General features: G+C 35.8%; 1 protein-coding gene across 3 annotated transcripts in view; it reads left to right on the forward strand.

Annotated features, from left to right (window-relative positions):
• The window catches only part of LOC150107906 (lethal(2) giant larvae protein homolog 1-like), a 443798-nt gene that overhangs the window by 212645 nt on the left and 205786 nt on the right, over positions 1 to 25367 (forward strand). For all 3 annotated transcript variants that reach the window (XM_090415428.1, XM_090415430.1, XM_090415429.1), the window contains exons 13-14: positions 16214 to 16366; positions 23455 to 23630. In XM_090415428.1, the coding sequence (XP_090271554.1) occupies positions 16214 to 16366; positions 23455 to 23630 (329 nt within the window). The remainder of the gene's footprint in view (positions 1 to 16213; positions 16367 to 23454; positions 23631 to 25367) is intronic.

The following is a 25367-nucleotide window of genomic DNA, read 5'->3' on the forward strand; positions in this document are numbered from 1 at the left end:
AAGTTGGTAAGGGGTTGTTATAGGATGAATGCTGGAGAAGTTTTACAGAGAATAGTGGGAGATCAGGGGAGAACCAGAGGTCATCCGTGGACACTGTATAAAGAGGGTGTGAGTAGGGGAGTGAGAGGCAGGTTTTTTCATGCAGAGTTGTGAATGATTGGAATAACTTGCCTGAGAATGTGGTTTCTGCAAAAAGTTTGAATGTGTTTAAAACACGGTATGATGAGCTGTGTGTGTGTGTGTGTGATAAAAGGACCTCCCAGAAGAGTCTTTGACTCCATGAGGTCTTGGGGTGGTAGTAATAATAATAAGAGAGAAATATAAGATCTGATAATGTTGGAGTCTTGGCAGGTAACAGACTGATTTATTTGGAGGAAAATTGTAGATAGGAAGTTTGTAATCATGTAAATTTTTCATGTAGTACTATCATATCCTGTACACTCCTTGAGGGTATATCAGGAATTTGATGATCAAAGGTGAAGTTAATCTCAGCTCTTTATTTTATACAATATTACATATCAAAATTCCTGATATATTCTTGGGAGGGGGGTCAGGATATTGTGTTAGTATTACGTGAAAAGTTCATTACTAATTGCCTGTCCACAGTTTTCAATCTGTTATCTGTCAGAACTCCAATATTCTTCCTGTTATTTTTGGTTTTCTAAGGCAATTCTTACACTATGAATCCACCTAGATCTTGGTGTTCCTCTTTATCCTGCAAAAAAAAAACAAACTTAGTTTGTTAGTATTTCCTCTCTCATTTTCTATTTATATGACCATACCACCTGTGATTAGCTTTTCGTAACTTTAATAGTGGGGGTGCTTAAGGGTCAAAGCTGTATAACTGAGAGGAGACCTCCGATTAGCCTTTAACGGAATGCGGAGAACCGACCAGGGCTTCTGACCTAATGTCCAATCCTCACATTCTCGTGGTGCACCCTGTTGGGTATCTACTTGGATACTGAACGAACGAGGATGGGCTGGCAATTTGGGATTTAGCCGAACCAAATTGTATTCTTATTGGTTAAACCGAAATAAAAAATGATGGTACAACATGACATAATTTCATGCCGGCTGGGGCGTCGCCCGGTTAAACAAGGCCCCCGTTGTTTTCGCCAGGGAACCAGGGTGAACAGCGAAAAGTCGGCTACTGGAACAAATCTGAACACAAACCCCAACTCAACATCACCAGAATTAAAGATCGGTACTATCAACGTAAGAAGCCTGAATGGCAAAGAAATGGAGCTAGCTGAGGAATTAGATAAGTACCAGATCGACATAATAGGGGTGACTGAAACAAAAATGATCCAAAACCGGCGAGATCTTTCTTAACCATAAATACATATATTCAGGCAATGACAATCAAGGAAAAGGAGTAGCCATAGTATCATCATCATCATCATCAAATTCCTGCCATGTATCCTCAAGGGGTGTAGAGGATATGACAGTACTACATGAAAAAATTACATCATTACTAACTTCCTATCTACAATTTTCGTCCAAATCAGTCTGTTACTTGTCAAGACTCCAACATTATCAGATCTTATATTTCTATCGTCTAAGGCACTTTGTACCGTATCAATCCACCTATATCTTGGTCTTCCTCTGGGTCGTTTTCCTGCGAACCTGGCAGAGAACACTTGTTGTGCTAATCTTTCCTCTCCCATTCTATTTAAGTGACCATACCACCTGAGATTAGCTCTGCTAACGCATTCCTGGATGCTGACAATGTCATGTTCTTTCCTAATATCCTCATTTTTAATATGATATTGCCATCGATGCCATCTGTTCACACCTGTAATCTTTCTCAGGACTCTCATATCTGCGGTCTCTAGTCTTTGGCCAAGTGTTTTACTTCTGACCCAGCTCTCAGATCCATAAGTTAAAACTTGTTTGAACACTGTCTTGTATACAGCTAATTTAGTGTTCCGACTAATTTCTCTCTTATTCCATATGGAATTATTCAGTTGACTTCCCACCATACCAGCTTTGCTGATTCTGTTGTCTATTTCTATATATAAATTACCAACTTCAGTAAAAATCGCGCCTAAGTAGCTGAAATGTTTTACTTGTTCCACAGGTTCTCCATTCACAACACAGTTGACATTTTCAATGATTCTGCCTATTTTCATTGTCTTTGTCTTTTTATTGCTGACCTTCATACCATATCTATTACAACAGCTATTCAATTTAGTCAGAGAATCTTGCAGACTTGTAGCGGATTTAATTAGAAGTATAACATCATCCGCATAAAGCAAAGAGCTGACATTAACATCTCCAATTTTGATATTAGGTTTAATACCACTTTCCTTCATAATGAGATTCATATAGATAATGAATAACAGAGGGGATAATGTACTTAAATTCTTACTGCTGACTTACAACTCAAATAAAGACTAAGTATTGCTTGATATAATGCCCCATTGACACCATATAACTGCAGCGTATTGAATAGCTTCTCTCTTGGCACCTTGTCATATGCCTTTTCCAAATCAACAAAACTTAAATACAGATCTTTGTTATATTCCCATGCTTTCTCGACTATTTGTCGTAAAGTGAAGATCTGATCCTGAAAGCCTTTATTTGGCCTGAATCCAGCTTGTTTTTCACCAAGCTTTTCTTCCACAATTCTTCTCATCCGTTTCTGAAGTATACTTGCATAGATCTTGCCAGGAACACTCAGTAGGGAAATACCTCTGTAAGATACTATTGTCTATTTCCATATATAATTTATCATCTTCACTAAAAATCGTGCCTAAGTAGCTGAAATGTTTACTTGTTCCACAGGTTCTCCGTTCACAACACAGCTGACATTTTCAACAATTCTACATATTTTCATTGTCTTTGTCTTTTTATTGCTGACCTTCATACCATATCAAGTACAACAGTTATTCAATTTAGTCGAGGAATCTTGCAGACGCGTAGCAGATTTATATCATCGTCTGCATAAAGCGAAGAGCTGACATTAACATCTCCAATTTTGATATCATGTTTAATACCACTTTCCTTCATAATGTGATCCATATAGATAATGAATAACAGAGGGGATAATGTACATCCTTGTCTCATACCACATTTAACATTAAACCGTCTTCCTGTACTTCCTTCAGTTCTAACTGCTGACTTGCAACTGAAATAAAGACTAAGTATTGCTTAATATAATGCCCCATTGACAGCATATAACTATCGCATTGAATAGCTTCTCTCTTGGCACCTTGTCATATGCCTTTTCCAGATCGACAAAACTTAAATACAGATCTTTGTTGTATTCCCATGCTTTCTCGACTATTTGTCGTAAAGTGAAGATCTGGTCCTGACTGCCTCTATTTGGCCTGAATTCAGCTTGTTCTTCACCAAGCTTTTCTTCCAACATTCTTCTGAACTGTTTCTTAAATATACTTACATAAATATTGCCAGAAACACTCAGTAGGGAAATACCTCTGTAATTCTCACATTCAGTTTTATTTCCCTTTTTATATATGGTTACTATGAGAGCTCTACTCCAATCATCGGGAATTTGTCCCTCTTTCCAGGCTTTCTGAACTATGCAGTGCAGCCACTGTAAGACTTTTATATCACCGCACTTCAGCATTTCTGGTTGAATATCATCTACTCCTGCTCCCTTTCCACATTTCAAGCCTTTGGCTTTTTCTACTTCAAATATGGATATGTATTCCTGACTGCATGCCTGGTCAGTGTTTTTTATCACTGTGCTGTCATCACTTCTTGTTTCATTTAGCTGTTTTTCAAAGTAATTACTGCATATTTCAAGGATATCTTTGTCTCCTGTTTTCATGTCACCTTAACATCTCTAACTCCTTTTACAGCACTCTTTCCTCCATTTCTAAGCTTCTTCAACAACCTCCAGAATATTTTGCCACCTTCTTGATATTTATTTTCTATATTCTTTGGTAGAGCGGATAAGGGATGCCAATTTTCTGTAAGGCCTGTAACAGGAGGTGAGGTCATGTTTTTTTAGAATTTTGGTAATTTTTTCCAAGGTGCCTCGGATGTAGGGAATGGTGATGGATTTAGAGTAATCTTTTTTGTGGAGGGGAGGAGGAGGGGGGGGCTGTGGTTTGTAGGTTTTAATATTTTTTGGATTTTTTTTTTTGGGGGGGTAGCCATTGCCTGAGAAAGTGTTGAGACTGTGATTTAGTTCGGTGTTAAGGGCTATGTCGTTAGAACAGATTAGTTTAGCCCTGTTGTATAGTGTTTTTACCACTCCATATTGTTGTGAGGGGGGGGGGGATTGTTGGTGGATGTATCTGCCTGTATGGGTGGGTTTTCTGTAAACTGAGAAAACCAAAGTTCCATCAGGCTAGCGGGTGACTAGTGTGTCTAGGAAGGGGAGGCAGTTGTTTTCCTCTTTTTCCAGGGTGAACTTGATTCTGGTGTGTTGGTTGTTTAAGTGTGTAAGGAAGGAGAGGAGTGTTTCAGAGCCATGTGGCCAAATAGCGAACACATCATCAACGTAGCGAAGCCATATGGTTGGTTTTTGTGGGGCAGAGGCTAAGGCTTTTTCCTCAAAGGTCTCCATAAAAAAATTGGCTAAGGGTGGGGAGAGTGGTGAGCCCATGGCTGTCCCCTCTATTTGTTTGTAGAATTTTCCCTGCCAAACGAAATAGCCTGAGTTCTGAAATAGTCTGTTTCAATTCCCTAAGTGATTTAGAAAATACACAGTATTTAGCATTCTTGCATTTGTCTCTGTATTCTCTAAGAGCATGAGTTGACTTATTTGCCAGGAACTTTTGATATGCTTTCTTCTTTTCCTTCAATGCCTCTTTAACTTCCTGTGTCCACCATGGTGTTCTAATTTTTCTATCCTTGCAGACAACTTCACCACATGCCTCTAGCTGAATCAATCAGGGCTTTCTTCGAGGCTTGCCACTGAATCTCTAAGGTTTGATTCCTGTTCTCAAACTCTTTCATTTTTTCTTCAATAATCTGTGTGTATTTTACTCTGCAGTTCACATCTGAGAGCTGCTCAACTTTTATTCGCTTTAAAACTTTCTTACATGTTATTTTTTTCAATATGATATTCAATTTTATCCTGCTCAAGACTAAATAGTGATCACTTCCAATTTCAAATCTTCTGTACACTCTGGTGTCCCACACCGGGGAGAAAACATCACTCTCAACAATAACATAGTCAATGAGACTTTTCTTATTCCTTGCCTCTTCTCTCCATGTGAATTTGTGCACGTTTTTATGTTGGAACATGGTGTTAGTAATAACCAGTCCATGTCCTGAGCAGAAATTCAACAACGTATTTGCCATTATTATTAGCTTTGATCTTTTCTCCAAATTTTCCGAAACTATTTTTGTATGTCTGACAAATATTTCCTACTCTGCTATTTAGATCCCCAACAAGGACCAACTTTTCCTTTTTCATTGTGTCAGTTTCTTTCTCTAAAGCATCAAAAAATTCCTCCACTTCTATCTTAGTAGAACCTTCTGTGGGACCATAGGCACAAATAAGTCTCATTGTCCAGTTCCCCATTCTCATATTTGCCCACATTACTCTACTTGAGTCTGCCTGCCATTCAAGAAGATTAGCCTCATATTTAGTGTTGAATACAATGGCTACTCCTTCTTTACCTTGATTGTCGTTGCTTGAATATAACATTTTGTATTTATTGCTCAGAAAGAGCTCACCAGTTTTTGTCTTTTTTGTTTCAGTCACCCCTATTATGTCGATCTGGTACTTATCTAATTCCTCAGCTAGCTCCATTTCTTTGCAATTCAGGCTTCTTATGTTGATAGTACCAATCTTTAACTCTGGTGATATTGAGTTGGGGGTGTGCTTTCTGATTTGTTCCAGTAGCTGACTTTTCGCTGTTCGCCCTGGTTCCCTGGCGAAAACAACGGGCAGCATGTTTAACTGGGCGACGCCCCAGACGGCATGAAATTTTGTCATGTTGTACCATCATTTTGTATATTGGTTTTAAGCCAATAAGAATAAGATTTGGTCAGCTAAATCCCAAATTGCCAGCCCATCCTCGTTCGTTCAGTATCCAGGTAGATACCCAACAGGGTGCACATGAGAAAGTGATGATTGGACATTAGGTCAGAAGCCCTGGTTGGTTCTCAGCATTCCTTTAAAGGATATGTTGAGATCTCCTGTCAGTTATACAGCTTTGACCTTTAAGCATCCCCCCCCCCCCAAAAAAAAAAAATTATTTCAATGAAAATTGAAATAATACCTTGTTCTTTTCAAGTATTGTAGCACACTTATTTGGAGAATCAAGGCTTAGATAGGATTTGAGAATTTAGAATGGGTGAAATTAAATAATTCTATAGATTAAGACTTGTTTCAGTTGAACATCGAGGACAGATCTTTAGAACAGAAGATTTGAAAACAATCTAACCAAATAGTGAGGCATTACAAGTCAAGAAGATATATATGTGGATGAACGTCTGTGTAATCATTTTTTCATGGAGAAGAAATACTACAATGTAGTTTGAATTGACTGAAGGAGAATATAACTTCCACAGAATGCTAATGGTCATTAGTGGAGATGTGTTCAGAAAGTGGTTAGGATTATATGGTGTTTTCATATGCATATAAACAGTATGTAATTATAAAATATTACGATTCCAACCACTGAAATGGAAGAAGAAACAAATATCTTTACCAAAGAAATAATAGCACATAGCATAGAAAAACTCGAAACTAGGAAAGCACCTGGCATTGATCAAATACATGCAGAATTCTTAAAAGCAGGAAAGGAACAACTTTTGGAACCATTAAAAACATTATTTGAAAGGATCTACAAAAACTAAGCAGTGCCTACTGATTGGACCAAATCAGTCATAACTCCTATATACAAAAAAAGGAGATAAAACAGAATGCAATAATTACAGAGGCATTAGCCTCCTCAGTATTCCAAGTAAAGTTTTTACAAAAGTACTCGAAAAACAAATTAAGCCATATATAGAACTGGCACTAGGAGAAGAGCAAGCAGGTTTCAGACCAGGGCGAAGCACAATCGATCAACTATTCACCTTAAGACAGGTAATAGAAAAGACACTGGAGTACAGTCAAAGTTGCTACATAAATTCCATAGACTTTTGTCAGGCATTTGATTCAATCCATAGAAGAGAACTATGGAAGAATTTGGAATTCCCAACAAAACCATAAGAATAATAAATAATCTGTATGAGAAATCTGAAAGTGCAGTACGAATGGAGGACACCTTAACCAACTGGTTCCACACAGAGCGGAGTAAGACAGGGATGCAATCTGTCACCCGACCTGTTCAATCTTACACTGGAAGAACCAATAAGGCCTTAAACAATGAAGACTGGAATCAAAATACATGGGGAAAAATGTGACAAATTTAAAATTTGCAGACGACATTGCATTACTTGCAAGCACAGAAGAAAATCTACAGCGAATTTCTGATAAAATAAAGGAGTGTATAAAATCTGGATTAAACATAAATATAGACAAAACAAAAATTATGCAAATAGGAAAAAGAAGCACCAATCTAAAAATTGAAATTGATAGTAAGAATCTAGAGCAGGTAGAAAACTTCACCTACTTTGGAGTTATTGAGTACAATGGTGAAATTATAAAAGATATAAACAGACGAATCAGTCAAGCATCTCAAACTTTTGGATGACTTAATAAAATATGGAAGGCAAGAGACATCAAACAAGTAACTAAAGTAAGAATCTATGAAACAATGGTCCTCCCAATACTCCTCTATGGAAGTGAATGCTGGAACTCAAAAAGGCTGAAGAGAGAAAATTATTAGTTACTGAAATGGGTTGGCTAAGAAGATTACTTGGAGTATCTCTACTAAATCGACTAAGAAACAAAGACATAAGGAAATGACTAAAACAAGAAATAACAATAATAGACAAAATCCAAGAAAGAAGACTGTGATGGTTTGGCATGTGACCAGAATGGGAACAGAAAGACTACCATCTAAAGCTCTGAATAGAACGATGGAAGGTAAAAGATCCAAAGGACGGCCCAGAATTAGATGGATAGACAAAATAAAAGAGGACCTGAAAACTATATCACAACAAGCAACACCAAACTGGACAGAATTGTTCGACCTCTCCCAGGACAGACGGAAGTGGAAAGAGTTCATTCAGCCTCATCATCATCCACATAGATGATGGAAGAGAGAAGAAGAATTATAAAATGTCTTTGCATATCTTCTTGGATGATCAGTGCAGTTGGAATTCTGAACATTATTTCTGAAGATGACACCGCACTATATGAAACTTTGAACAGACAACTGGCCTTTAAAAAAAGGAAATCAAAGTTCACAATAGTTGGCATTAGCGATATACCACAAATGCATTTGATGGAATTAACAGACCTTTAGTGGAAGATTAAAAAAGACATCCTGATGGATGAATTAAATTATCCAAACATTGATTGGGTAGAAAAATTGCATAACAAGAAAGAATTTGAGTTGTTGCAAGATAACTTTCTTGAACAGCATGTGGAAGAAGGAGCTCAACATCAAAAAGTGTTACATTTGATCATAGTATCAGAAGGGAGTCTCTGTTAAGAATTTAATTATTTTGTTACTAGTTGGTGACACTGATCATCCTGTACTTCGCTTGGAAGAAGTAAATTATATAGGTGATCCAATTGGACCAAGAGATCTATAAGATCATGTGGAAGGAATATAAGAGTCAGAGGACTTAAGTATATAAAGTGCAAGTCAGAAAAGTAACAAGTGCTGTGTGGAAAGCTAAATCAGAGCATGAAAAGAAATTGGCTATGTATGCTAAAGGCAACTGAAAATAATTTTGTTATGTTGCAACTAAAAGAAATAATGAATATGGAAGGATAAGTGTCAGAAGCTAATGAAATTTTTCATTTAATGAGCACTCACTATTCTAAGATCTCAAGTGTATTTAACACAGAGAGAGAGAGGTGGGGGTGCATGAGGATGAGATTGAAAAGCTATTGCATAAACTGGATAAGAATTTGTCCATTGGAACCAATGGCATATCAGCATGGCTGAAGGAATGTTTAGCCAAATTGGCTAGACCTTTCATATGTTTTGTATAACTTGAGTTTTAGCTCATGAAAAATACCGGAGGGATGGAAAGAACATATGATAGCTCCATTGTACAAGAATGGTACAAAAAAGACATGCAGGTACTGTCCTATGAGTATTTCTGATAGACCTGAAATAGGTTGATAGACATACTGGACATCTCAAGGAACAGTGCTGGTTTGCTTAAAAGGTGGTCATGTTTTAGAATTAGCTTGTATAATAATGTTATGGCTGAGTTGAATAATGGAAATGGATACACAATGATATTGAATTTTGTTAAGGCATTTGATGGTGTAATACTTTTTGCTATTTCTTTCTTTTTATACTTATATGTATGTTTATTCCTTTCTTATTTTCACTATTCCTTCTTACTATTGCATACTTAGTTTATCTACCTTTCGCACTATGAGTTTTATGCCTATGGATACTAGAAAATTTATTTGATGAGACTGCGCCACCAGTATCTTTTAATTGGCATAAACTCAGTAATATGGCTGGTTGACTTCTCTCTCTCTCTCTAACACACATTTCTTCAGTAAAACTTTGCACAAACAGTCGTGGTCTGTTTGCACTTAATTGTATGCTTCGGCTATCTTACTTGGTTTCCTGCTCTTAAGTTCACATTTAGGAACAGTGCATTGTAAAATAATCAGGCAGCACTCTGTTGACATATAATTAAAACACATTTATTTACATAAAAAAACAAAGTACATTAAATAAGCAATAGGGAGGTTACTCTCTCTCTACCTATCCTTATACTTTGGTATAAAGAAACAAACTTTTCCCTTTTCAATATTAAATGACTATACAATGCAATTACTCTATTACTTCTCTTCTTAAAAAAAAATCAAATTGCCGAGACTAATTTACTCATAAAGAGATTAGCTAGCTATGGCAAGTTATCTTACAATTTATATTCCAGTTAACAACAAATCAGAGTACTCTCTTATAGATATTTATTACTATTTCTTATCAGTCCATCTATGATATATCTCCTAGATTACAAAAGAATGTACATAAAAAGATGGGATACACTTAGAGGCTCTTTGTCATGACACCTTCCAAAAGTTCTGCATCAAAGTCACTATGGTTTTTCTTTCATCTTAGGCCTTAGGTTTCCGTCCGGAGAGTCTTGCTTGAGGGGGATTTTCATTGGAATATCAGCAGGTCTTTGACTGCAATCTTCCCGTTACTCCAAACTTCAGGCAAGATGTTTCAGCATACAGGCTTGAAGATCACTCTGCGGCTTTTGGCTTCGGTTGACTTGCCGCTGTACTAGGACATCTGACCAGCACTTGGCATCGACTGTTGTAATTTTTTCCTCTGGCATGGGTTCACCATAAAGTCTGGTTCCTCTGGGTCAGACTGCCTGTGGCTTTCTTCAGTAACAGCACTTCGCCTCCCCTCTGTCGGCAACTGGACCTAGACATCTCCTCTCGATGTTCGGCTCAGTCCCCTTTTATTTTCGCCTTCTCGGGACCTTGCTCCAAGGATTGTAAACCACGAAGAAATCTGCAGTTCTCCTTGATCTTTTTGTTGAGGCCGACCCAGTCTTTCTTCTCCTCAGTGTACTCTTTTTTGTCGGGCAGCAGAAACTTCTCTGAAACTAGCGGATCTCTTTGATACTAACTTTGAGGGTGTTCATGCGCAGAGCTCGCAAACAACTTTCTCACACACTTAATTGTAAACAACTTTCTTGTGCTCTTATACATAGCTATTATACAAAGTTACGATGGCAAAGCATTGCCTTTGTTTTTGACATTCTAGGAACTTTAGTTAAAATACAATCAATTCACATAGGGTTATTTACATTAATATCCAACATAAAATACATAGAGACAGACAAGGTTATTTTTGTAACAGTTCTCATGAGACTTGACATCTGTAAAAATCGATGCAAAGCACTTTGGTATTTTTAAGCTACATAGTTTTACAATGGGATACCACATGAAAGGCTGTTGCATAGACTGGAGAATATGGGTTTTAAGATATAAACTTCTTCACTCAGATAAGTGGATGGTTGACAAATGGGTATTAAAAAGTAGCCAGCCAATATCAAATGACCTAACTGAACCAATCCATCTTTAGTTGATAAACCAATTAGAATATGTAGAGTGTCAGGAAAGGAAAGCAAAAACAACTGTGTGTGTGTGTATATATATAGTGACTTGGAACTAGCAGTGTTTTAAAAGTAAATGCTGTGCTGCAACAATTCAGTGCGCATGGTAGCATCTCAGTCACTGCACAGCTATACACCTGTGCAACAGAGAAGGAGCATTGATTATCTGTCAAGACTCCAATATTATGAGATCATATATTTCTGTTGTGTTTGTCTTCCTCTGGGTCTTTTGCTTGCCAATTTGGCAAATCATGTTTGTTTTGCAAATCTTTCCTCTTCCATCCTGTTAAGTGACTGTACTGCCTAAGATTAGTTCTGCTAACATATTCTTGAATGATAATATGAAGTCATTGATGCGATTTGTTGACTCCTTTAATCTTTCTCAGAACTCTGGCCTCCAGTCTCTAGTCAAGTGTTTTATTTCTAACCCAGCTCTCGCATCCATAAGTAAAAATTTGTTTGAACACTGCACTGTCTTGTATACAGCTAGTTTTGGGTTTTGATTAATTTCTCTTATTCCATGTAAATTTATTCATTTGACTTCCTACCATACCAGCTTTGCTAATTCTTTTTTATATAACGAAACCTGTGGTGAATTCATCACTAAAAAAACACATACTAACCACAGTAATGACTATTTAATTCATAAACATTTCATCCCAAGTATCTTGGGACATCATCAGTACAGTAGTTCAAACAATACTAGAAATAACATACAGTTGGGGCGCATGATTACAATGATTGCAACGACATTCCTAAAGTATGGGAAATTGTCATACAAAATAATAATCCTTATATATATATATATATATATACTTTTTTTTTTTTTATTTACTTCTATAACATGTTACTGCACATATGTTGAGATTCCATTGTAATCATGCGCCCTAACTGTATGTTATTCCTTATTGTTTGAACTATTGTATTAATGTCCCAAGATACTTGGGATGAAATATTTACGAATTAGATAGTCATTACTGTGGTTAGTATGTGTATTTTTTAGTGATTTGCTAATTCTGTTTATTTTTATTTCCCATCTTCACTGAAAATTGTGCCTAAATAGTTGCTTTATTTTTTCTATAGGCTCATCATTCAGTATACAGTTTATTTCTTTCAAGTTCCTGCCTATTTTCATTGTCTTTATTGCTGATTTTCTTTCCGATTCTGTATTCTCTAAGAGCACAAGCTGTGTTACTTGCCAGGATCGCAACTTTCGATCTGCTTTCTTTTCACTACCTTTTTAATCAACCAGTAAAGGAAGATTTCAAACGAAAAACACTTTTTCATGCAGGTTATTCAAGTACTACCCAGAAAGCAAAGCTGTTGGATTGCATTCATATGTAAACTTGATAAGTTGTCCATAGTTTTTTTTTTATTCTAAAACTGCAGTCTTGTTGCATTCAGAGACTGAACTAAAAAGAAGTGATCTGCAAAAGAAGCCACATATGAGGGGAAAAAAATCTTAGTTAATTGTTACTCACTTGTTACCCTTAAAAAAAAAAAGGCATGTTTTACCTATATAAGACTTTTTTATGATAAAATGGGTAATACATCTAATCACATTTTGTAATATTTTGCATAGAAAAGCTTATCTGTATGGAAAGAATATATGCTTTGAGTGTGCGTGCACACCCACACAGTTCAGTCTGTGTTAGAAAGGCTGTACTTCCCTCTCATGAATAGAGTGAATAGAACTCTGGATTGGAAAAACATCCAACAACTATCTCTAACTTCCAACAATCATCTCTAATCCAGAGTATTTTAATAATACCTAAGTGTGACACCTTTTGGCTACTCGTATATGGAAATATGACTTCTGCATTACTTCAACCTTAGTATTACCTCTGGGTCTGACTCCCACTGATGAGACCTCAATAAAGGTTGAAACTCATCTGGGTAGTGACCCTTCCCATAATGCATAGCATTATATATGTCTAAGGATATGTGCTTTGCATTATGGGGGATACTAAGGCAAGTGATGAGAAGTCATTAGTGTCTATATACTTTGTTGCCCAGTCCTGAAATTATTTCAGGTGCAAACTTTGTTTACACTTGGATAAGGGATTAAATCAAAAATATAATTTCTTAGCATGTTTAATTTATAGTATAACCAAGTTGGAAAAACTTCCAACAACCATATGTCAATATAGGAAGAATACATTGGTCAAAAACTTTTCTCTTCAGGCATAATGGTAGTTGGCTTTGCATATTGAAAGTAATTTTCCAAATGCTTTTCATTCAAGCATCGTGCATTTTTTAATTTTGTCCATGATATTTTATTCCATTGATATCTGTTGTCCTATGTATATGTAATGACCTACTTGTTTAATTTCATCATTATCGAATTTTATCATTTCTTGTTGGACATAGTTATTGAACATAACTTGGGCCAACTGTTTTGCTACCAATTCGAAGTTCATGAAATAAAGATACCTATGTTATTTGCAAAGCATAATTGGCTTTTATGTGGGGAAACCCTGACTATCATCTGTTGGATATCAGGGGCAGCTCTGAATATATTGAATAAAGAGCCATGGACAAGTGGTTTTGGGACTGGCAACCCCATGTGAAAATATTGCTAGTTACCAACCTGCAGCGGGCCAGCATGGTGAATTATAGCTCAGTCTTCCATGACGAATCAAACAGAAATAAAATGGCCTTCATTCCCCCATGATTCCAGATTGTTGCTACCTACAGTAGCAGGCAGCTAAACATGAAGGCAGAGGATGCTAAGAATTCCCAGGTAACCAGATCTCATTATCATTGGAAACTAGAGTTTGGAACTTTAAACTGTAGGACTCTGAGCAGTGAAGCACAGTTAAATGAACTAACTGAAGAGCTAAAGCGACTAAAATGAGACATTCTCATATTGTGTGAAGTCAGATGTAATGGTGAAGAAATTTTTCATTTAAAAAACAGACATACTGTATTATATAGCGGCCAAGATAAGGAATCGGTGGAGTTGGATTCATGATTAATAAAAATTGAACAACATAATAGAATTTGACAAGTATATCTGATCAAATAGCAAGTATTGTTTTTCAAATCTCAAAAAGATACTCTTAAGATCATCCAAGTCTATGTACCAACAATAAGTCATACTGACAAAGAAATCGAAGACTTCTATCATGATGTATCCCAACTTTAAAATAAAGGAAAACATTTCAGAATTGTAATGGGAGACTTCAGTGCTGGAATTGGTATATAACAATCAGATAAAATGGGAAAGTTTGGATATGGTATGAGAGCAGGGCCGGTCCGAGAGTATCTGATGTCCCTTGGCAAAGAAAATTTAGATGCCCCTATACATTGTGTCTATATTTTGCCATACTCGCACAAGCACACGTACATCGAAGTCTTAGCACCCCTAGGCGATTGCCTATGTTCGCCTAATGATAAAACCGGCATGAGAGATGATAGAGGAGCGGGGTTAATAGAATTTGCAGAAAAAGAAAGCCTGTGCATCATGAATGTTTTTTCAAGAAAAGAACACATAGGAAATGGACATGAAAAAGTCCAAGTGGAAAAACTAGTGAAATTGACTTTATCATCAGCAATAAGAAAAACATCTTTCAAGACTGTTCCATTATAAACACCTTCAACGTAGGAAGTGACCATCGTGTGGTATGCAGTAAGATTCAAATAAACTGCCATAAAGAAAGAAGAAAAGATTTCACAGATCAAAGCAAAACATAGATGTACACAGACTCAACATGAAAATATATATATTCCAACATGAACTAAACAATAGATTTAAAAATCTTATTATAGATGACAATGCTGATCCATCAGGAAGTAATGACATTATTACCCAAAACCTTTTCTGATGCTTAGTTGAAATAGCTGGTACCACAGAACAGAAACAAAACAAAATTTCTGAAGAAACAAAACAGCTTATGAAGAAACAAAGAGAAATGAAACAATTGAATAACCTACAGAATAAAATTGAATACACTGAATTGTGCAAAACAATAAGAAAATGTCTCACAGAAAAATAAGGTAATTAGATTGTAAATTTATACAACAAACAATTAAAAACAACCATAGTCTCAAAAAAAATCCAACAGCAATAAATCTGTTTATTGCTCCATCCTCAACTACAAAATAGAAAAGCTGCAGTTGAGGATGGAGTTTTAGCTGAACTTTAAAAGCAGGTGGAGAAATGATCTACAGAATCTTAGTAAAACTGTTTACCTTATGTCTGAAGAAAAATGATGTACCTAGAACTTGGAAGAAGGCTACACTAATTCTGATACAAAAAGGTGAAGTAGAAGACTTGATGAACTACCAACCCATCAGTCAACTATCGGTGGTTTACACAGTGTTCACAAAAGTCTTGGCCTCATAGACTTTGTATGACTCTAGACCTAGCACAACCAAAAACAGCCAGGCTTTTGAAGTGGCTTTAATACAATGGACCATATTCGAATTGTACAACAGATTATTGTATGGTGTAACGAATATCAGTTACCATTGTCTTGGTTTTATTGATTATGAGAAAGCCTTTGATTCAGTAAAAACTTGTTGGCTTTGTAATGCTTTAAGTATTGTATAAGTGGAGGAGCCGTACATCAAGACCATCAAATCAGCATACACCAATACCACAGCATCAGTTCATTTCAATGGAAACATTTCTACTTTGGAAATACAGAGAGGTATAAGACAGGATGACTTGGTATCTCCATAATTATCATAGCATGCCTAGAAAAAATATTCAAATTTCTTGATTGGAAAGGGAAAGGTCTGAAGATAAATGGAAGCTATTTAAGCAATTTTTGCTTTGCAGATACAAACTTATCTAAAATTTTAGGCTAAGATTATTTTTAACATTATTTTAGACTCTGTTAATCATTACTGCAGACATACAGCAATATGACATGTTAAACAGGCATATCAGCATGTGACAACTTGCATTCCAGTTTGTGAAATGCTTGTTATAAAACATTACAGATGGCAAATTTGATTTCTTGAGTTATTTTGCTAGATAAATATTTTTTAAAGTTTAATGATCTTCATATTTATTATATATTGCCTAGCATCTAAACCATGTACTTCTCCTTAGGTGGGCACTTTTGATCCTTATAGTGATGATCCAAGGCTTGCTATTAAGAAGATAAATGTCTGTTGTGTAAGTGGTACACTTGTTGTCGGAGGAACTGCTGGACAAGTTATTGTTATGGAGATGAAAGATGGAGAAAGAGAGATTGACATAGACGTAAGCTTGTTTCTTTTTATTGCTCTTGATTTAGTATTTTATATAGAGATTTATAGATTATATCTCTTATATCAGCGCAATAATTATATTTGCATATGATTATTGTGCTGGTATAAGATGACATCTATAATTAGAGGAAATGCCAACATGCCCAATTACTCCTGAGAATGCAGGTTCAGATGCCAATGCCACATGTCATCCTTACCATTGAACTTTTTTATATCTGACCCACACACTGGGTTGCAAGCCCTATAACATATCAGTGGCATGTGTAGGCAAGAGGGTAAAAAGAAAGAATTCATTGACTTTTTAATATCTGAAGGTTATATTCTTTTTGGGGAGGCTGTTCCAAAGAACAGGAGGAAGAGAAGTTAGTTTGGAAAGTTTCAAGCTGAACTCTAAATGGATGTTAGTGGTAGCTCTTATTATTTTAGAGGAAAGTAGAGCAACAATAGTGGCCAGTTCAGCAGAGCATTGTCTGTGAAAGTAGAACAGGCATAAGGTAAAAACTTGGGATTCCTCTGGAAGACGACTGAAATGGATCTGCAAGAGGGGATCATATAACTGGATTCCCATCTTCTGGATACAATTAAGAAATCTTAGTGAATGGTGCACCATCCCAAATATGCGAGCAATATTTCATGATTTGGATTTTTGTATAGTTAGGTGTGAAGTAGTGTCTTGAATAGAAAAGTTTTTGGAAGCTATGGGTGAGATCTTTGTAGTAAGAAAGGTTGAAGGCATAGGTGAGGCCAACAAGGGAAATCTGTGTTTGCATATCAGGTTATTATTGAAGGCTAGAGAAAGGGATATGAGCTCTTTCATGCTAGAGATCAAACAGGACTGACTGGTTGACATTGAAGTGTACAAGATTGTCCTTGCCTCACTGAATTAGAGCTAGGAGATCAGATTTCAGAATATGTGCATATGGCAGATGCAGAAGAAATTGTTCGACTCATGAGTACTGATTTTGCTAAAAGTTGTCAACTTAGTATATGCAACATTGAGCACATTGCTACCTCTTTACAGGATGAAGAAAGGGCTAGAGCTGTTGCACAAACAGAATAAGAATTTGGCAGTAGGGACTGGGATACCAGCACAGATGCAAAATGCATGTTCAACTGAAATTATACCATTATATAAATGTGTCTCAGAAGAGGTTAGATTCCACAGAAGTGGAAAGAGTATATGGTAATCCTATTGCACAAGAGTGATTCAATGACTGATGTATTCAAATATTGATCTATCATTAGCTCTTGAGTGGTGGTGAAGAGTTTGAAAAAATTTGTTAGGGCTCTCTCCCAGAAATGGGTTGACACACCATGCTTATTTTGCATTGAACGGCATGGGTTTACTAAGAGAGGGTCATGTTTGAACAACTTGCTCACATTCTTTAATAATGTCACCATTGACAAGGAGAATGGATATACCATAATACTTTTGTATTTTGTTGAGGCTTTAGACAGAATATAGCATGGAAGACTTGCATAAATTTGAGAATACGGGATTGGATTATAAAATATTAGCACATATATAAGAGGATTGCTGACTCATATATCAGAGTGGTACATGAGGGATGTGAGTCTGCAAGATTTAGGTATCCAGTGATGTACCACAAGGATCAGTCCTTGGTCCCTTGTCTTTAATTGACATTGGAAAGTATTTGACAGGAGACATACAGCTATTTGCTTATGATGATGCAAAGATAGGCATGGTAATCAGGAATGTGACTGAATAGGCTGGAATACCAGCCAATGTGGGAATGTGAATATGGCTATCAGTTCAATGTTCGTAAATGTAAATCATGCACTTTAGTGTAATGAGATATTCATTGCCATATATTGGTGGGATTATGCTAAAAGACACTGATCCCTAGTGATATTGGAGTTTTAGAAGATAGTTGAAGTTCAAGGGCCATATAGAAAAGACTGCAAATATAACTCAGAGGATACTTTGCAATGCTGAAATAAACCTTGCGTAAAGATAAGGAAGACATTTCCCTTTTAACTAAGCTTTGATAAGAGCTCATTGAACTACTGTGGTCTAGTCATTCTGATACAGTGGAGAGAGTGCAAATGAATTTAGAAATGATATTAGGATTATGGATTACAGATTATGAGGACAGATTGGGAATTTGTGGATTACAGACACTAGCAAACGAGAAAGAGTGATATGATTGAAACTTAAGAACTTCTGAAAGAGTCAGAGGATTTCAGTAGATGGAATTTTTCGTTTCTTGGAGGGTGAGAAAAGGATGAGAGGGCATCCTTGGATGTTGAAAATAAATGCCATCAATGGAAGTGCAGGTAGTGTGAATGAATTTAAGGACAGATATGAGAACTGATGTGGATAATATGTGGCCTTTCTCGATGAGTCCCTGAATCCTTGGAGGAGTCTCATAATAACATACTTGACATCCTACATGCAGATAGGTGGAGAAAAAAACTGTTACCCAACAATACTATACTTCAAAATTTTATATGCAATATATTATTGGTAATTTAAAAAAAAAAACAAAAAAAAAACACTAGAACTTTAATTTCATTTTTCATTTTAAAACTTTTTATGGAATTTACAACCGTGTTAAAAAAAAAAACTTTTTTTTATTATCCTGACGTTTCGATCTTCACATCAAGATCATCATCTGGAGCGTACATAAGTATACAGAACAAGCTGAGTTACATCATTAACTGTAAGCTAGAGAAACAATGATTTGATCATCAACATCAAATCTTTGTTTCTCTAGCTTACAGTTGATCAACATCAAATCTTTGTTTCTCTAGCTTACAGTTGATCAACATCAAATCTTTGTTTCTCTAGCTTACAGTTGATCAACATCAAATCTTTGTTTCTCTAGCTTACAGTTGATCAACATCATCATCATCATCAAATCTTTGTTTCTCTAGCTTACAGTTAATGATGTAACTCAGCTTGTTCTGTATACTTATGTACGCTCCAGATGATGATCTTGATGTGAAGATCGAAATGTCGGGATAATAAAAAAAAAGTTTTTTTAACACAGTTGTAAATTCCATAAAAAAAATTTTAAAAAAAAATTTCATTTCATTTTGTTTTAAATTGAATGGTGGCCACCTTTGACTGTCAGAGGTTGTAATCAAAATGTTTATATACTTGCTCACTCACTCTGCATTCAGTGTTCTTATTCAAATTACTCTGTTCTTGAAAATACCTGTTAATTTCATTCAAAATATGGGATTAAAATATTAAATTTTTAATTTGTGTTAATAAATAAACCACTATAGTTTTTTATTAACAAACTTCATACCAATCTTTCTGCATTAACTGTGTTATCTCATTTGCAGAGATATCCCTTCTCAATTCATTCGTGTTATACATATATACATCACAATAAACTTGTCATCTTTAGTCATGCGTTTTCTTCTAACACTTATTACATACTTGCCATTTTTCAAATTATTCATACATGCCAAAACAGTCAACTTTCATTTTTCCTCTTTGCATTCTAACATTGTCACCAATACCCTAATTTTGCATATGAATTCCAGAACAGATTTAATTTTGTCATGAATTCATCATTCCAGTGAAGTGGTGAGAGGACAGAACTACTGCATTCTATTTGCACACGGCACCACTAATTGATAAATATGAGAGGAATTTGAGATTAATATTAAAGATGCTAGAGAAGATCGGTTTAAAAATAGAGTATGTGAAAATTAAACATGGGGTATGAATATTGAATCTGTAATATTGGATACTATTGAAAACATCAGGATTTCAGATATCTTGGGTTTGTATATAGTGATATCTAAAAAGTCCTAAATCAAATAAAAATTTCTTCCAAAAAATTGAAACCAATGGCATATGACAGGGAAAAAAAAAAGTTAGTGATGAGATGAGTAGTGTGACATAAACTAGCCTGGGATTTGCACCCAAAGAAATCTTTCAAAGCAGAATAGAATGAACATGCAAAAAGGCTGACTCTTGACTGTGGGAAATAATGTTTTATATATTGAGAGATTAATAACTAATTATGAAACCAAAGAAAAGATCAATGAAGAGTTTAGATTTTAGTGCCAGAAAGAACTGTGGTGGGGGAGGCATCAGAAGTAGATCCCATGTGAAAATGGGATAGCACAAAGGATGGAGATCTTTTGACATGTGAATTGAATTGTTAGCATATGTTGTATAGGATTCTGTGCAGTTTTTATATATATATATATATATATATATATATATATATATATTTATCCTACACGAGAGATACATGAACTTATGCACATCAGTGCCATGTGAGATCAGACAAGGATTGAGAAAGAAATCTCTTGACATTTTCCTTAGAATTTTTGGTAAAAGTTGTTGGGAAACACATTAAGAAAGACTGTTCCAAAGGAATGAGGTAACGTTATAAAAGAGAAGAAAAAAGCATGTTCGCTGTGTTTGCAGTTGTACTAAGGGATGTTGGGAAGCTGTTGCTCTTGTTTTAACAGGCCCAAATTGGAGGAATGATTTGTGCCAGTCACTGGAGTAGACCATTGAAGTACCTGTAGAAGAGACAAACTGAAACATTCTGAGATAGTGGTTGAAGTGATCCTGTGAAGAAAGGGTCTTTTATGAGCCAAATTGCTTTCCTCTGGACAGTGTCAAGAATTTTTAAGGAGGTTTTAGGTGCACCACCTCAGTATTTTAAGGATGGACAGATTTGAGATTTATATAGGGTTAGTAACTAGGTGGGTGTAAAATAGATCATTGAGCAGAAAACAATGTCTAGCTTGTTCAAGCTAGACATTGTTTTCTGCTTCAACTTGAAACAGTGTTCAAGTTGATGGCATTATTACACTCCATTAACATCAAACGAGGAGTAAGGCAAGGATGTGTGCTGTCACCTATTCTTAACATCTACTCAGAAGCCATATTTCAAAAAGTCTTAGAAGGAAGAAAGGAAGGGATTAGTGTAAATGGTGAAATCATCAGTAACATCCGATATGCTGATGATACAGCTCTTCTGGCTGACAATATTCAGGATCTTCAAAATCTTTTGGAACTAATAAATGAAGAGAGGGAAAAAATGGGATTAAAAATAAATATTACCAAAACTAAATTCATGGTCATAAGTAAGAAACCAATTCCTAATTTAGCACTTTCTTTAAATAGGAAACAAATAGAAAGAGTGGCAAAGTTTAAATATCTCAGATGCTGGTTAAATGAAGATTGCAATCCAGAAATGGAAATAAAAGTTAGAATTGAAATGGCAAGAAAAAATTTTCTCTTGATGAAATCAACACTGTGTAACTGCAGTTTAAACTTAGAGCTTGGAGTACGCATGGTTAAATGCTATGTATGGTCTGTACTGCTGTACGGTGCAGAAACTTGGACCTTAAAAACAACATCAATAAAAAGACTTGAAGCCTTTGAGATGTGGTTATACAGACGAATGTTAAAAATCCCATGGACAGCAAAAACGTCCAATCAGCAAGTACTGGAACAAATGGGGAAATCACATGAACTTTTAGATACCATAAAAAGAAGGTAACTGCATATCTTGGTCACCTACTTCATAATGAAAAATATAAGATACTTCAACTGATTATAAAAGGGAAGATAAATGGAAGAAGAGGACAAGGAAGACCAAGAAAATCTTGGCTGGCAGACATCAGACAGTGGACTGGTATGAACTCTGAGAGACTGCTCAGAGTAGCTGAGAATCGCTCAAAATTTGCCAAGGTGGTCGCTGACCTCCTATAGGAGATGGCGCTCAAAGAAGAAGAATATTTAACTTATTTGCTGGGGTTATATCTAGCATATTTAGAGCACAAAAAGTTTCACAGTATGCAAACAATAGTTAACAGTGAGATCAATTTATAAAGTGATGTGATTTAAAAAAGATTATCACACCATCATCCAGCTTAACAATAGAACCAGAGCTATCTGTTCCAATGATGCTATTACCACTGAGTTCAGTGGTAATAGCACTGAACCACTGAACTCACTTAGTGGTTCAGTGGTTCAGTGCTATTACCACTGAACTCACTTAGTGGGTTCAGTGGTAATAGCACTGAACCCACTAAGTGAGTTCAGTGGTAATAGCACTGAACCACTGAACCACTAAGTGAGTTCAGTGGTTCAGTGCTATTACCACTGAACTCACTTATTTGTGCCAAACTTGTTTTTTAGCCCATTGGATTTAATCTCCAAAAATCAAATACTAAATGCTCTTCTGAAAATTCCATTTGCTACTGATACATGAGACCACAGCAAAACTTGCTATCCAATACATTCAGGCCACATTGAAAAAGATATTCAGAGCACTTGATAATTATCATCTCCTTTCTTTATCAAATTCAGGATGTATGAAGTGCCTTGTATTTGTGACCTGGCTTACTATGGACTGACAGGATGAATTGTTGACATTTGTCTTGGAAGTGCTACATAGAACTCATAAGTCAGCAAGGCTGTTTTTGGAATGAGTAATAGTTCTAAAACATTCTCCAAACCTCAACAAATATGGCTCTGATAATTCCTGTTACAATTTTTAAACTGGTCCCACTGTTAACTAGTTGTTGCTGTTTGCATACTGTGACAGTGTAAAGACAGTGATGAAACTGTTTTTTGTGCTTTGAAGATGCTAGGTATAACACCAGTAGAAAATTAAGAAATTATTTAGTTATATAAACTAAATAATGAACTGTCAACGCAAGCCTTTCTACCTGAAGGGAGAAAGACAAAAGCCCATTGCTTCCTTCTGTAAATATTCCTCTTGGAATTTGAGGAAAATGCTGTTAATCCAATATTTGGAGAAATCTTTGGTTTCTGCTGGAAATTAGTTTGGTTGTAAGGTCTCTCTTCTTGGTATGTTGGGGGAACAGATTAACAATATCAAGGCTTGTAGAAATGTAAAGATTTAAACTTTTTTGATGAACTTTCCTAGAAAAGATTTTAATATCTAGTACAGTTTCACAAATGGTTAAGTTCTGTAATCAATGTTTATTCTAGGTTAGTTTTCGTATTCATTTGTGAAGCAGATAATATTTAATTATATTTGTTTTCTTAAATAGCTTTTTTTAGCTCTAAACCTTGAGTTTGTTTCAAGTGATGTAACTCATTTTTAGGCAGCATCAGTGAACCTGGTACAAGAATATGACAGCTTTGTTTGGAAGGGTCATAATCCTCTAACATTAAAACCAGGTACTCAAAAGTTCGAGAAAGGTTTTCAGCTTAGCTGTCTTGTTCAGATGTTGCCACCAGCAACTATCACTGCTCTTGCTCTCAATGTGGAATGGGGATTGTAAGTATGCATGTGTATTATAGTTCTTGGTCAATTTATAATTTAATGTGACTTAAATATTATGCTCTTTCAAGCTTGTACATTGGTTATATATAGCTTTTAATTTTTCAGAAAATGGCAATTTTTCAGGAAAAAATATATTAATTTTTTTTTAATTAATACTAAACTATCATCATCATCATCATCAAATTCCTGCCATGTACCCTCAAGGAGTGTACAGGATATGACAGTACTACATGAAAAAATTACATCATTACTAACTTCCTAGCTACAATTTTCCTCCAAATCAGTCTGTCAAGACTCCAACATTATTAGATCTTATATTTCTATCGTCTAAGGCACTTTGTACAATATCAATCCACCTATATCTTGGTCTTCCTCTGGGTTGTTTTCCTGCCAACCTGGCAGAGAACACTTGTTTTGCTAATCTTTCCTCTCCCATTCTATTTAAATGATCATACCACCTGAGATTAGCTCTGCTAACGCAATCCTGGATGCTAACAATGTCAAGTTCTTTCCTAATATCCTCATTTTTAATATGATATTGCCATCGATGCCATCTGTTCATGCCTCTAATCTTTCTCAGAACTCTCATATCTGCAATCTCTAGTCTTTGGTCAAGTGTTTTACTTCTGACCCAGCTCTCAGATCCATAAGTTAAAACTGGTTTAAACACTGTCTTGTATATAGCTAAATTAGTGTTCCGACTAATTTCTCTCTTATTCCATATGAATTTATTCAATTGACTTCCCACCATACCAGCTTTGCTGATTCTGTTGTCTATTTCTATATTTAATTTACCATCTTCAGTAAAAATCGTGCCTAAATAGCTGAAATGTTTTACTTGTTCCACAGGTTCTCCTTTCACAACACAGTTGACATTTTCAATGATTCTGCTTATTTTCATTGTCTTTGTCTTTTTATTGCTGACCGTCATACCATATCTATTACAACAGCTATTCAATTTAGTCAGAGAATCTTGCAGACTTGTAGCGGATTTAATTAGAAGTATAACATCATCCGCATAAAGCAAAGAGCTGACATTAACATTTCCAATTTTGATATCAGGTTTAATACCACATTCCTTCATAATGTGATCCATATAGATAATGAATAACAGAGGGGATAATGTACATCCTTATCTCACACCAGATTTACCATTAAACCATCTCCCTGTACTTCAATTCTAACTGCTGACTTACAACTCAAATAAAGACTAAGTATTGCTTGATATAATGCCCCATTGACACCATATAACTGCAGCGTATTGAATAGCTTCTCTCTTGGCACCTTGTCATATGCCTTTTCCAAATCGACAAAACTTAAATACAGATCTTTGTTGTATTCCCATGCTTTCTCGACTATTTGTCGTAAAGTGAAGATCTGATCCTGACAGCCTCTATTTGGCCTGAATCCAGCTTGTTCTTCACCAAGCTTTTTTTCCACAATTCTTCTCAACTGTTTCTCAAGTATACTTGCATAGATCTTGCCAGGAACACTCAATAGGGAAATACCTCTGTAATTCTCACATGCAGTTTTATTTCCCTTTTTATATATGGTACTATGAGAGCTCTACTCCAATCATCGGGAATTCGTCCCTCTGTCCAGGCTTTCTGAACTATGCAGTGCAGCCACTGTAAGACTCTTATACCACCATACTTCAGCATTTCTGGTTGAATATCATCTACTCCTGCTGCCTTTCCACATTTCAAGCCTTTGATGGCTTTTTCTACTTCA

This window comes from Typopeltis vanoorti, chromosome 3 (assembly GCF_054136105.1).
Source record: "Typopeltis vanoorti isolate ZY-2024b chromosome 3, IOZ_Tvanoo_1.0, whole genome shotgun sequence".
NCBI lineage: Eukaryota > Metazoa > Arthropoda > Arachnida > Uropygi > Thelyphonidae > Typopeltis > Typopeltis vanoorti.